The sequence below is a fragment of the Gossypium arboreum genome, chromosome 1, assembly GCF_025698485.1.
Source record: "Gossypium arboreum isolate Shixiya-1 chromosome 1, ASM2569848v2, whole genome shotgun sequence".
Taxonomy (NCBI): Eukaryota; Viridiplantae; Streptophyta; class Magnoliopsida; order Malvales; family Malvaceae; genus Gossypium; species Gossypium arboreum.
The window spans coordinates 111,585,631-111,599,187 of NC_069070.1; the positions used below are offsets into that span (position 1 = coordinate 111,585,631).

The 13,557-nt window shown below is 35.9% G+C and overlaps 2 protein-coding genes across 2 annotated transcripts; one reads left to right on the top strand and one right to left on the bottom strand.

Annotated features, from left to right (window-relative positions):
• Positions 1–370: 370 nt before the first annotated feature.
• On the top strand, positions 371–1,523 carry LOC128295142 (uncharacterized). The gene is made up of 2 exons (XM_053030390.1): positions 371–1,198; positions 1,373–1,523. Exons 1-2 carry the CDS (start codon positions 884–886, stop codon positions 1,490–1,492), a joined length of 435 nt encoding a protein of 144 aa, XP_052886350.1. The 5' UTR covers positions 371–883; the 3' UTR covers positions 1,493–1,523.
• A 218-nt stretch (positions 1,524–1,741) lies between these two features.
• On the bottom strand, positions 1,742–3,880 carry LOC108464766 (protein ACCELERATED CELL DEATH 6-like). The gene is made up of 3 exons (XM_053030404.1): positions 3,168–3,880; positions 2,562–3,094; positions 1,742–2,478 (listed from the first exon to the last, which is right to left on the bottom strand). The coding sequence occupies exons 1-3, from the start codon at positions 3,841–3,843 to the stop codon at positions 1,834–1,836; spliced, it is 1,854 nt and encodes a 617-aa protein (XP_052886364.1). The 5' UTR covers positions 3,844–3,880; the 3' UTR covers positions 1,742–1,833.
• Between the last annotated feature and the right edge of the window lie 9,677 nt (positions 3,881–13,557).

Sequence of the window (13,557 nt, forward strand, 5' to 3'; positions counted from 1 at the left end):
GTATTAGGTACAAATAACACATCATTGATTAAATTTATACCTGGAGGGCATCTAATTGTCACAATGCCTTTGCCTTTAATAGCATTATTGTCTCCATTACTAATTTGTACTTTGGAAATTATCGAAGCATCTAGTTGTGCAACCACTCTCAATAGGTCATTTGTCATTAGAGCTGCTAGTTGCATAACAAGTTGCTACAAAGAGTTGCTGCTCCTCTTTTTGATCAGCTACCTACACAACTTATTTTTTTGAAAGTTGCTTTTACAAATCTTTTGATGATGTCCTATTTTCAGACATTTCTCACACTTTTGATCTGGTCTTTTCCAACATTTGAATGGTGGATGACCTTTCTTTCCACAATGCTTGCGAGGAGAAAAAACAAATTTTGTGTCGCCATTAATTTTAGGAGAATCAAAACCTGGGTTTTTCTTTTTGTACTTCTTTTTCTTTCCTTTGTCTCCTTAATTTTATTAACCTCTTGTAGGTAGTGCTCCCTCGACAATCCCTCCAGATGTTAAAACAATCCCTCCAGATGTCATAAACTTTCTCTGTTTTTGTGCAAGTAAAGCATTAATAATTCTACTGAACTAATTTTTGACACATTTTTAGTGTTTTTCAATGAGGAAATAGTTCCTTTAAATCTTTCAGGGATTATTACAAAAAAATTTTTGAACCAATCTAAAATTAGGAAATTCAAAGTCAAGTAATCTTACTTTGTTGGCAATAATGAGTAATCTATCATAATACTTTTTAATTGCCTCAGAATCTTTCATCTTTTAAAGTTCAAATTCTTTGATTGAGTTGAGAATGTGCATTCCCTTAATCCATTCATCTCTTGCATATTCTTCCTTCAAGAAATTGTAGACTTTAAATTGATTTCTTTATGACAAAATGTTTTGGTGAGGCTGCAGTATATAATATAGCTCTAGCCTTAAATTTTCATCTTTACTTCTCCTTGTTATTCTTTAGATACGAAGAAGGTGAAGCCAAAGTGAAAACTGAAAAGGACATGCGGTTTTGGAAATTGGAAAAGTTACAACTTGAAAACCTACCAACCCTCACCACCTTCAACCCTGTGGATTACAGCCGCGGATTCCTTCTTTTGACGTCTTTAAAGATGACAGCCTGTAAGTCCTTAGCTACAAAATCCAAGAAGCCTGTGTCAGCCTCACTTAATACTGCTTATGCCGAAACAGACGTAAGTTTCCCACACTCTAATTCACACCCCTATTTTCGATATTAAACATTCAATATTAACATAAAAATTTCATTAGTTTGGAATTTGGTTTATAGAATGAATTATAGATATTGAATTACTTTGATTTTCTCTGTTTTTGTTTATAGTTTTTACACATTTGTAATTGCACCGCAGGGAGCTTTGCTGCCGGAACCAAAGAAATCTGAGGTTAAATTCAGAAGGTCTGTCGAAATTGTAGAAATACCATCCCGTAATCGAGATATAACTTGGTCAGCTGAGATGAAAATTAATTGAAACAAGACATCTCACAGCAGTCGGCCAACAGGTTGAATCACGTATTCCTTTGTGTTACTAATTTATCTTCGGTTAAAATATGTCCTACTTTTTGAAAATTAAAAATTTAGTATTTATTTTTTGAAAATTAATACTGTTAATTTTTTAAAATTCAAGTTAGTTACAATAATTTTTTAATTGCATAATTAGTAAGTAAAACCTGAATTTCACAAAAGAATAACTTTAAAATTACAAAGTAGAGCCACTAAATTTTAGATATAAATAAAAGTATATAAACTAAATTTTTAATTTTCGAAAGGTACAGAGACTACAGACACATTTTAGCCTTTTATCTTTTTACTTCAGTAAATCATCTTTGTCAATCGAAAGATAAACAAAAACGGGTTGTCTTCAAGTATGTTACGTCGGCGAGCGATAGAGGTCGGAGAAGATGACAAGCGATCGAACACGAGGAGAAACAACGGTCCAAATAAGTAAAGAATTGCAGGCGATGCACAACCGATGAAACAAACCAGTATGGCAAGCCACAATGTCTTGGACAACACTACGAACAGTCCTGTAACGAATGCCAATGACATCGCCACAAGTGCAATCCAAGTAAAAGCAATGGCGAAAGGAAGTGTGTCCATGAATGATTCGGTGACTTGATATGAAGATGACCAGAAAACCAACACTGCTGCAGTCATTGATGAGGTGAAGGCAATCGAATCCGTGACTACGAATGCTTTAAAAGCAGACTTACCAAGTAATGTCGACATACCCTCGTCTGGACCATTGTTTTTGAAACCTCCAGGGATTGTAAAAGCTGCTGTGAATGTAAATGTAGCAATCAGTGTTGCCATCAGCAACATAGTTGTCGCCATTTCCCTGCTTTTTTGTCCCATTTTGTTTTTTTTCTCGACATCTGTATAGACGAATCCTCCCTCTTGAAGGAGATCGCCAGCTCTCTTCATATAAGAACTCTTCAAAGCCTTTAAGGTCAAGAGCTGCAATTGAAAAACACAACTATTGTTATTCAGTAATCCTCTGAATCCAAATTACATAAGTTCTGATACCTTAATTTTTGTACCTTTTGTAGTTCCATCCCACCATCGTCAATTGAATAGACAACATCCAAAGCTGTCTGAGAATCCTGATTCATTACCCTAATGTTCACCTTTGAATTCTTTGACAAAAAAAAGACCACATTGCTATGGAAGTTCATTGCTGCAAGATGCAAAGGGGTGTTTCCAGCAATATCTGATCCATTAACCAAATCTTCAGCTTCAGGCAAATCCAAGACATACAATACTACATTCATGTAACCATTTTTAGCAGAAAGGTGGAGAATATTCTGTTGCTCATTGTTGATCATCTCAACGGTGTCCGGGCAAGGATTTAGCAGCAGCTTCAACAAGTTTACTTGACCATTCTTGGCAGCAAAGTGGAGAGGTATCTGTCGATTATTATCTACTTGATATGCAGCTGAACTATTGCATTCTAGTAATTTCTTAACCATTTCATAGTCACCCAAGGAAACAGCATAGTGAAGGGGATTTCTCCCTCTCCCATCTTGCAAGGTGATCAACTCCGGTTTCAAAACCATGATCATGTCCACGATAGCTGCTAAATCATAACCATTTGATTAAAACTACAGTAAATATCGAAATCTTGACAAAGTGACAGCTAGATTTACCCAAATCGCGGCTTAAGATGGCACGGTGCAGTGGTGTTTGGCCGTTGTTTCCTATATGATCAAGAGTGAGTGGATTTCTAAATATGATGCTGTGAGCAACATTAGTTAAGCCCAAATCAATGGCGACAACAAGCGGAGATTCCCCAGCATTGTTGACTAGCCTCAAAGCTTCCTGATCTCCTTCTACCAATAGCCACATAACCAACTTATGATTGTTTCTGACAGCACAATGTAAAGGGGTGTCGCCATTATTGTCTTTGACCCATGCTATATTTTCCACAGTAGCCTTGAACAAGAAAATAACATCTAACCGTCCGGCCTTTGCGGCGACATGAAAGGGTGTTTCACCATTGAGGTTGGTCTTGTGGATGAGATTCGGATGCCAATTTATTATCTGTTCGACCAAATCTTTGTGTCCGAATCGTGCAGCCATGTGAAGAGCAGTGTTGCCTTGTGGAGTGGTGGCGTTTAGGATGTTGGTTTCCGCATCTACGAGTTGCTTGATGAGGTTTAAGTCTCCGGTTCTAGCCGCCATGAGAAATTTTTGATCCATGGCTATGGGAACCTCTTTGATTATGCAAGGAAAGTTGGAAATTGTAGAGCAGCAATGGGTTTTAAGTTTCAGCACAAGTCTTTGTTTTTGTTTTTGTTTTTCTTTGTTGTTTATATGTATCATATATGATATTGATAATATGAAGAAGAGGTCACAAATTAAATTGGTCCTGTTTAATATTGACTATCCAAGTCAACTGACTTCTTCTTCACCGTGGCATCTAGAAGTTTACTCGAGTAACATTTTATAACCTGACTTTTTCTTCTACCTTTACTAATTACTATATACTTGCTATTATAATTTCGCTGAAGGTGAAAAAACCCCTTACTAAAAAAAGGCTTGAAAATTCATCTTTCCAAAAACAATCATGCTTTTCAGTCAACAGAAAAATTTATTATTAATTAGATAATTAATGACGCTGACGTAATAGATAAAAATTATCACATAACATGAAACGTGGATAGTATGCTGACACAATAGTAGTGTGTTGATCTTTTTGAAGCATTCTTAAAATGCAGAAAGAAATCTGGTCAATCATCAACAGAAAAATTATTAGTCATGAATCCAAGTGAGTTAGACAGCTTTTGAAAACGAACAAGATACGAATTGTTGTAATGAGAAATACACGAGATTTGAGTGAACAAGAACACACTCCATAGTGATTAGAAAGGTTCAATTTTATTATATCGAAATTGAATACCAAGACATAGTATTTAAACACAATCTGTTAAATTAATTATAATTAGTTTAACTACCAAGCTCTAACTGCTAATTGTTATAACAATTTTCATTCCTTAACATGCCTCCATCTTCTTAATATCTGCTGTTTGGTCAAACTTTGGAACCACTTTAAGATACGATCTAAATTTTGCAAATAAAGGAGCTGACAAAGGTTTGGTAAATACATCTGCTACTTGCTCTTGTGCTGGAACATGCCCCACGCTTAGTTTTCCAACAGCAACTTTCTCTCTAACAAAGAACAGATCTGACTCGACATACTTAAACTTTGAGTGTAACACTGGATTAGCAGATACAACAACTGCTCCTGAGTTATCACACCACACTGTGGCCTTTCTTGAGGTAGAAACATGCAACTCAGACAAGAGAGACTCAAGCCAAACCACTTCTGTAGCAATGTGAGCTAGCCCTCTATACTTAGCTTCTGCAGTTGACCTGGAGACAATTTGTTGCTACAGGATTACCCCCAAGGAAGACGTAAAACCCTGTAGTAGACCTCCTATCATCCACATCAGTTCCCCAATTTGCATCTGAATAACCAACCAAATCTAAGTTGACAGCTATAGTAAAGTAAAGTTCATAGTCCACAGTGTTTTGGAGATACTTGAGAATGCGTTTTACATCCTTGAAGTGTTGGTCAAAAGGCTTATGCATGAATTGTCAAACTTTATTGACAGCAAAAGGAATGTTAGGTCTGGTGATGACCACATACTGCTGAGCCCCTATAATGCTTCTATACTCGGATTCATTCTCAATTGCATTACCAACATGTTGAGATAAGTTTGTTAAAGTGACCATGGGTGTGGGAGATCCTTTGCCTGATCCATTCGATCCTTTTTTAGAATATCAAGAACATATCTGCGCTGACTTAAAAATAACCCATCAGTGGTGGGAGTTACTTCAATACCAAGAAGTAACTTAAAGGCCCCAAATCTTTTAATGAAAAATGGGTATCCAAGGTTGAAACAAAGTTATCTATATTACCTTGATGATTTCCAGTGACAATGATGTCATCCACATATACTAGGATATACAAAAGCACTCCCTCAACTTTCCTAACAAAAAGAGAACCATCTAACTTAGCCAAAAAAAACTGTGAAGCAAGCAAGAAATCTCTTAGCTTGGAGAACCAAGCTCTAGGAGCCTGTTTAAGACCATATAGTGCTTTATTCAATCTACACATCAAAGGTCGTTCACCATGCTTCTGCTCAAAACCAGGAGGTTGAACCATATAAATTTCTTCAGACAAATCACCATTAAGAAATGCATTATTGATATCTACTTGCCTTAGCTGCCATCCAAACTTCACAGCCAATGTTAAAACAACTCGAATTGTTGTTGGTTTCACAACTGGGTTGAATGTTTCTTGAAAATCAATACCTGCCTCCTGAAGATATCCTTTGACTACCAAATGACCCTTGTAACGAGCAATAGAGCCATCTAAACGGCGTTTGAGTTTGAACACCCACTTGCATCCTACAGCTCTTCTGTTTGCAGGTAGGGGAACTAAGTCCCATGTTTTAATTTTCAGCAGAGCATCATACTCTTGCTGAGCTACTAGTGCCCACTCTTTACTAGCAAAGGCCTCCTCAATTATGACTGGCTCAGTCTCACTCAACTCAGCTGAAAACACCTTGGGCTTAAAAATGCCGCTTTTGGACTTGGTTTACATGGGATGAGAATTGGTAGGTAAAACTGATGGAAGATCCTGAAATTCCTCAACAACCAGATTACCACCAGTAGCCAAACTTGAGTTCATAGGAGGATCTACAACATGGTGAGATGAGTTTGGAGTATGAGTAGAACGAGCAACACTACTACTGCTATCTTCACTCCTGGCGAGATGCTATCATCTTGCCTCAATCTCAAATCAGTGGACTCCAAAGGAAGATGGCCAGAATTTTAGTAGCAGACCCTGACACGTCACCTAAATTCATTCGAACTGAAGTAACAGGCACATTTTGTAACAGCTCGATTTTGGGCCTAGTCGGAACAGTGGTTTCGGAACCACTATTCCGAGGCTGAATAAAATTATTTTGATGTTAATTTATATGTTATAATGTGATTTTATAAGTGCATGTTAATTTTGGTGTATTAATTTTAGCGATTTCTAGTCCAATTTTGAAAAAGGACTAAATCGCATAAAAAGTAAAAGTTGTGTTTTAATACCTAAAGGTGTTAAATTGCCTTGTATCTTAAATTTGGGGTTTTAATGTGAAATTAGGCCATTTAAAGTGTGATGGCTTACCGTGAGACAAGGAATTTAATGGTCAAACATGTTAGGTAAGTGTTGGGTGACTTATTTGACAAATAAGTAATAAAATAAAGAAAAGAAAATATCATCTTTTCTTCATCTTCTCTCCACTGATTTTTCCTGCCAAGAAAAGGGTTTGGAAGCTGAAAAATTTCAGCAAGGAAACTCCCATGCTAGTAAGTGATTTTTAATGTCTTTCATTTTTGGAACCCCTAAAGTATGAGCTTTCAAAAGAGGGGACTATTTTGCAAAATGATTAAGAGTCTAGGGCTTTTCCATGAAATTATATATGTTGTTTGCTGAGTTTTTATGGAAGAATATGAGTTTTGGTAGTGTTCTAAACAACTTTTATGAAAGAAGTTTGCATGAAAACACCTAAAATGGGGAATTTTGCAAAGTTGTAAAACAAGTTGTAAATGGGTGAAATAGTTGAAATTATGAGTTTCTATAGTTATGAAAATGGTTCATCTAGGCTTAAGAAGTAAAGAAATGTGATAAAAATCATTTTATGAGCCTAGGGGCAATTTGGTAATTTTGGCAAAGTATAAGGGAAAAATTGAAAATTTTGCCAAAATATGTCATTGGACTAATTTGATTAGTATATTGTGTTAATAAGTTCAATGTGATGTTATAGATGACGAAAAACGAGATTCGGGCTTAGAATGAGGAAAAAATAAGAAATTGATGTTTAGGCCTCTTTTACCAATTTGGTGTCGAGGTAAGTTCGTATGACTAAATAAGCATGTTATTCATGTTATTGTTAATATACTTGAATCTATCTTGCCTCAGTTGTATTTAATTATATGTTGATGTTATTGAGTATGATGAAAGTGATGCCAAAAGTTAATAACATTTACGTGATGGTAGAATACATTAGAGAATTCAATGGAATACGATTTCTCAGAGAAATGAGTAAGTTGTATGTAAATAATATGATTTCATTGTTAATGCATGTATTTGAATCGTCATTGAATTGATATAGCATGAATTGCTAAATTGTAAATTGAGAATGCTCAGTAATGATTGAGATAGTAAAAAGACCCCATTGAAACCCTAGGAAACAAACCGGATATTCGTGCCAAGACATTTGGGTGATTGTGTACCAGTGTAAGACATGTCTGGGACATGCATAGGCCTCGATGATGATAGCCAGTGTAAGACATGTCTGGGACATGCATCGGCACGTATATAAGACAGCTAGTGCAAGACCATGTCAGGGTCATGGCATCGGCCTCGATGATGATAGCCAGTGTAAGACCATGTTTGGGACATGGCATCGGTAACTTATCCCATGTTTGAGGCTTATAAAATATCCGGTAGTATTCCGAAAGGTTCAACGTTAAAAGTTACGAAAGTGAGTTAATAAGGAAAGTATAATAATGTTGTGAGTGGTACAGGTACCTATTTAATATGCATGAGAAATGATTCGGTCTATGATGCATTTTTGGTAAGGCTGCAAACAAGTAAGTCATGTTTATGAGAATGATTTTATAACGACCTTGTAGTTATGGGTCTATGTTCATGATGTATATAATATTTGATGAACGATAATTGTTAAGGAGTAAATTAGCCTGGACAGTTTTGGGCTACTACAGTGGTGTAACTTTGAGAATACACTAAAAATATTTAAAAATAAGTTAGAGGCCGAATAAAATATAGAATTAAAGACTATTGAGTCTAGTTTCTTATAAAAGCAACTGTGTAATCAAAAGAATTTCCTATAATGAGATATTTGAAGTTGTGTGAGATAGAGTCGAATGACTTCAAAATTCCTATTCTAAATTTAGAAAATCATCATAAATTTTATAAAAATAGTTATGAGTTATAATTTATATTTTTAGAATCCTTAATGAGTCTATTTTCAATAGAAATATAAAATAATATCATTCTAGTTCTGTGCTAAGAGATAATTGAACTTGAATGCAGAAGGGTCGGAACTGTCAGACAGTGAATAAGGGATAAATTTGAGGAATAAAATGTACTAATTGACTAAGAAAAAAATTCTGTAAATTTTATGGTAGAAAGGTACATGAGCCTAGTTTTAACAAAAATTAACAGAACTTAATTTGGAGTTTTGTAGCTCCAGATATAAATATTTTATTAACTTTTGTACAATAAGACAGCTTATCATGAACTTGAGAATATGTTGGAAACATTGATAAAACATGTTAATAAGTTGCTTATTGTTTTCATATGAACTTACTAAGTATAAAGCTTACCCCCTTCCTTTTCATGTTCTCTAGTGTTGATAGGTTAGCTCGGGTTGGAGTTCGTCGGAGATATTATCACACTGTCAAGCTATCGCTATTGGTGTAAGTGATTTCAAGTACTTTAAGTCTATGGCATGTTTAGGAGTTTAAATATTCAAGTATGTGATATTGCTTTAGCCAAATTTATTGGCTTATTTTGATTATGGGGTTGTAAACCCATTTTATATATATGCATGCATGTGCTATGGTCTTATGTAATGAGTTTATATGATTATGGCATGAATGTGGTAAAGATGTGAGTAAAATCTATGATATCAATTGTATGAGAAATTGACATTATCATAACATGTTTATGGATGTTTAAGTGCCCATGTATGCCTTGTTGTATGTTATTGTAGAAGTATGCGTGCATGTGTTGTGAAGGTGACAAAATGGCTTGGAAAATAGCCTTGTATTTGTCCACACGGGTAGACACACGGGCGTGTGTCCAGGTCGTGTGTGACACACGGCTCACTCCCATGGGTGTGTCCTATGACCTTGTGTCCCCTACACTGAAAAATTTAAAGTCAGGTTAGTATACAGGTAGGCCACACGGGCGTGTGCCATGGCCGTGTTTTAAAGTCAATGTTGCATACTGGCTAAGGGCACGGGCATGTCCCAAGCCACACGACCGTGTGTGATCACACGGTTTATACCCACACGGGCTTGTGGAGCCATAAAGCATGAAACTTTTTTAAGTTTTTCTTAAGTTCTCAGTTTAGTCTCGAACTGTCTCTAATGCATGTTTTGGGCCTTGTGAGCCCGTTTAAGGGACGAAATGAATATGAAATAAAAAGTTTAAAATTGATCAAAGTTTTACGGCCCGGTTTCATATAGTTGGTTGAGTTTAAGTTCGGTAGCACCTCAAACCCTATCCCGACATTGGATACGGGCAAGGGGTGTTACACATTTGGAGCACCAAATCCAGATTGTTCCAAATAAGATACCACAACTAGAACTTAAGACTGCTGATGCTGGAACTCTGGCTTAGTCCAAGAAGTGGCAGAACTACTATTTGAGCCAGAAGAACTAGCAAAAGGAAAACATTCTTCATCAAACACCACATGCCTAGAGAAATAAAATCTTACTTGTATCATTAAGACATTTGTATCCTTTGTGAACAGGACTATAGCCAAGGAACACACAAGGCCTGGAACGATATTGTAACTTATGAGTATTAAAGGGTATGAGATATGGATAGCACCTACAGCTAAAAACCTTTAAATGCATGTAGTTAGGTAGAGTTTTATGCAACACCTCATAGGGTGACCTTTCATTGAGAACAGGTGTAGGAAGTCTATTGATGAAATAAACAGAACTGATGAAAGCATGAGCCCAAAGATGCATACACACTATCTTGAACTAATAATGTCAGACCAGTATCAACTATATGCCTATGTATTCTCTCCACCAAGCCATTTTGCTCAAAAGTATGAGGACAAGAAAGCCGATGATGAATCCCCAGCTGAGAGAGTACCTTTGGAAAAGAACGAAGTTCTCCACTCCCAATCACTTTGAAGAACCTTTATTTGACATCCAAACTGAGCTGCAACAAACTTTTGTAGATGAAGAAATTTGTCCAGGGTCTCAAACTTGCGTTTTATAAGATACATCCAAGTGTACCTAGAGTATGCATCAACAAAGAAAACATAATAAAAATTGCCTTTAGATTCCACAAATCAAAAACAATTAGTTCAAAATAAGCTAAATAAACAATAGTAAAGGTAGAAAATGGAAGCTTATGAAACTTTCCAAGTTGACATGCTGAACAAACTGAATTCAACTTACAACTCTTTGAAACAATATTACACTTTTGAAGAACTGTACTGATAGTTTTATTACAAGGGTGACCAAGACGTTTGTGCCACAAATCAAAAACTGAACCACTAGAATAGGAGACCCCGATGAGTAGTGTGAGCAGTGGTTGGAGAGGAAGAAGTTTTGAAACTTTGATGCTTGATAGATCAAACTAGTACAAACCATCATAAATGTGGCCCACAAACAAGATGCCTCCTGTCTTGATATCCTTCACAAAGCAATGGAAAGGATAAAATTCAAAATAAAATTGATTATCTTTAGCAAATTGTGCAACAAACAGTAAGTTTTTGCAAATTATTGGAACATGTAAAACATTTTTCAAATGAAAAACTCTACTTTCACTTGTAAAGAAGGAGGAGCCAACATAAGCCACTGGTATAGACACACCATTTTCCATGAAAAGCTTTTTGTTACATGTATATTGTGTTGCCTTCTGTAAATTATCCAGGTCATTGGTAACATAGTTGGATGCTTCCGAGTCTGGATACCATACTTTTGTATTCAATGAGCTTGTGGGAATCTACCCTTTTGTGGAGATAGTATTAGTTTGCAAACCAGAACTTTGCACAGTGTTTCTTTGGGAACAATAATGGGAACCACCACAGGACGAATTAGAGGAATCTTGGAACTGATGACAATGCACCTGCATTATCTGATCATAAACCCCTTCAAAAGACTCATCAAATCTATAGTAACACTTTTGTACAGCGTGACCAATCTTACCACATAGCTGACATTGAGGTTTGTTATGGACAAACCTTCTTCCTAGGCCTCTGCCTCGAAAGTTCCTAAAACCACTACCCTTGTAGGGTGGTCTAGAACCTCTATTGAACTGCCCAGTGCTTCTATCATTATTACCACTTTGCTGAGCAACATTAGCTTGTAAAGGCACACTAGAAACAAAGTCTTGTTGTCGAACTTCGCAATCAATAAGCATCTCAGCAAGAAGATCAGGAGCAACACACATTGCTGAAGCCACAATTTGAATTGACTCATACTCCACTGCCAGACCAGTAAGAATGATGCTAATCTGTTCTTGTTCAGAAATAGCATTGTCTGCAGCCTTTAAGGCGTCACACAAATTTTTAATTTTGTCCAAGTACTCTTTAATAGTTAACTGCCCCTTTTTCTAATAATACAAAGAATACCTCAGAGTAGAAACTGTCATAGTAGACTTAGTAGCAAACTGCCACACAACTGTGTTCCACACATCAAAACTCGATCGAGCACTAGTGAGATGCACCAAGATATCATCACAAATGGTGGATAATAACTAAGAAGCTAACAGCTTATCTTGTTGCTTATGAAACAAGAAATCAAGATTAGTAATAAGTTTACCATCTCTATCAACAACAGACTACGGAGGAACATTAACAATTCTAAGAACAAATTCATGTAGCCCATACCCCTCAAGAATTAACATAACCTGTAGTTTCCATAAAAGAAAGTTATGCTCACCTAGTTTCACAGTGTTATGCTTATGAAACTGTTGAATCTTTTTCAAAGAATCACAACTAGGATCGGGAAAAGAACCATCTACTGGTGTAGCTGCATTGATTGACTGATGATTCTCGTCATCATTGCCAGAAACAACTTCTGTTTCCATGAAAGAAACACAAAGAAAACACTTAAACCAAAAAAAAAAAAGATTAAGGCTCAAATACCATAATGAGAAATACACAAGAGATTTGAGTGAGCAAGAACACAATCTATAGTGATTAGAAAGGTTCAATTTTATTATATCAAAACTAAATACCAAGACATAGTATTTAAACGCAATCTGTCAATAGATAATTAGTTATAACTGTTTTAACTACCAATCTCTAACCGCTAACTGTTATAACAGTTTTCATTCCTTAACAAGTTGTTCTATAGTTTCATTCATCTCTTTGCAGAAAGGACAAGAGGTATCTTGGATTGGAACTCTTTTGGAAATTTCAAATATACAGGGCAAACCATTATTGCAAGTTTATAGATGAAGATAATGACTTTGAAAGGAAAATTTTAAAACCAAAAGAAAATCCAGAATTTACTAGACCTCCTTGAACAAGGATGTTGAGAATTCTGTCTATCTTGGACAATAAAATTATAGTCCGATTTCACCGTGTTAAGTACTAAACTTCCATAGAACTCTGTCTTCCATGTCATAAAAAAGGAAGGCCTTTTTGAAAAATATTTCCTGAAATTTTTACTTGGTTAGATAATTCTTTAAAGAATCAATAAACCAATGGGATTTAAAAAGGAGCTTAGCATCACTATTTCAGATGTTCTATCATATGGATTTAAATATATATGAAGTTTATGCCTCTCCATAAGAGGAGATTTGTTAGTGTCTCAAGGGTTGCAAAGTTGATTGGTTAATGAATTCAATTATCCCTTTCATTCTTATTTTTCTATGCTTCTATTAATTCTTTACTAAACTAACAGTGATATCGAGAGCTATTTTTCTTAAGGGTCCTGTGAGAAAAGTTTTGTGAGAGTTCTGAGAGAAAAATTGAGAGATACACTTACGAGGTTTTAAGAAAAATGGGATCGGGGTCAAGTAACCTCTCTATCTTAGCTCCACTTGTATTTAATGAAGAAAACTATCAAGCATAGGCTATGAGAATGCAATCATACATGGAGGGTTGTGATTATTGGAAAGCTGTCGAGGAAGAATATGAGTTGACTCCATTTCCCAACAATCCAACTATGAACCAGATCAAAATGCACAAAGAGGGAACCACCAAGAAGGCCAAAGCAAAGGCTTGCCTTTATCCTTCAGTTTCACCATCCATA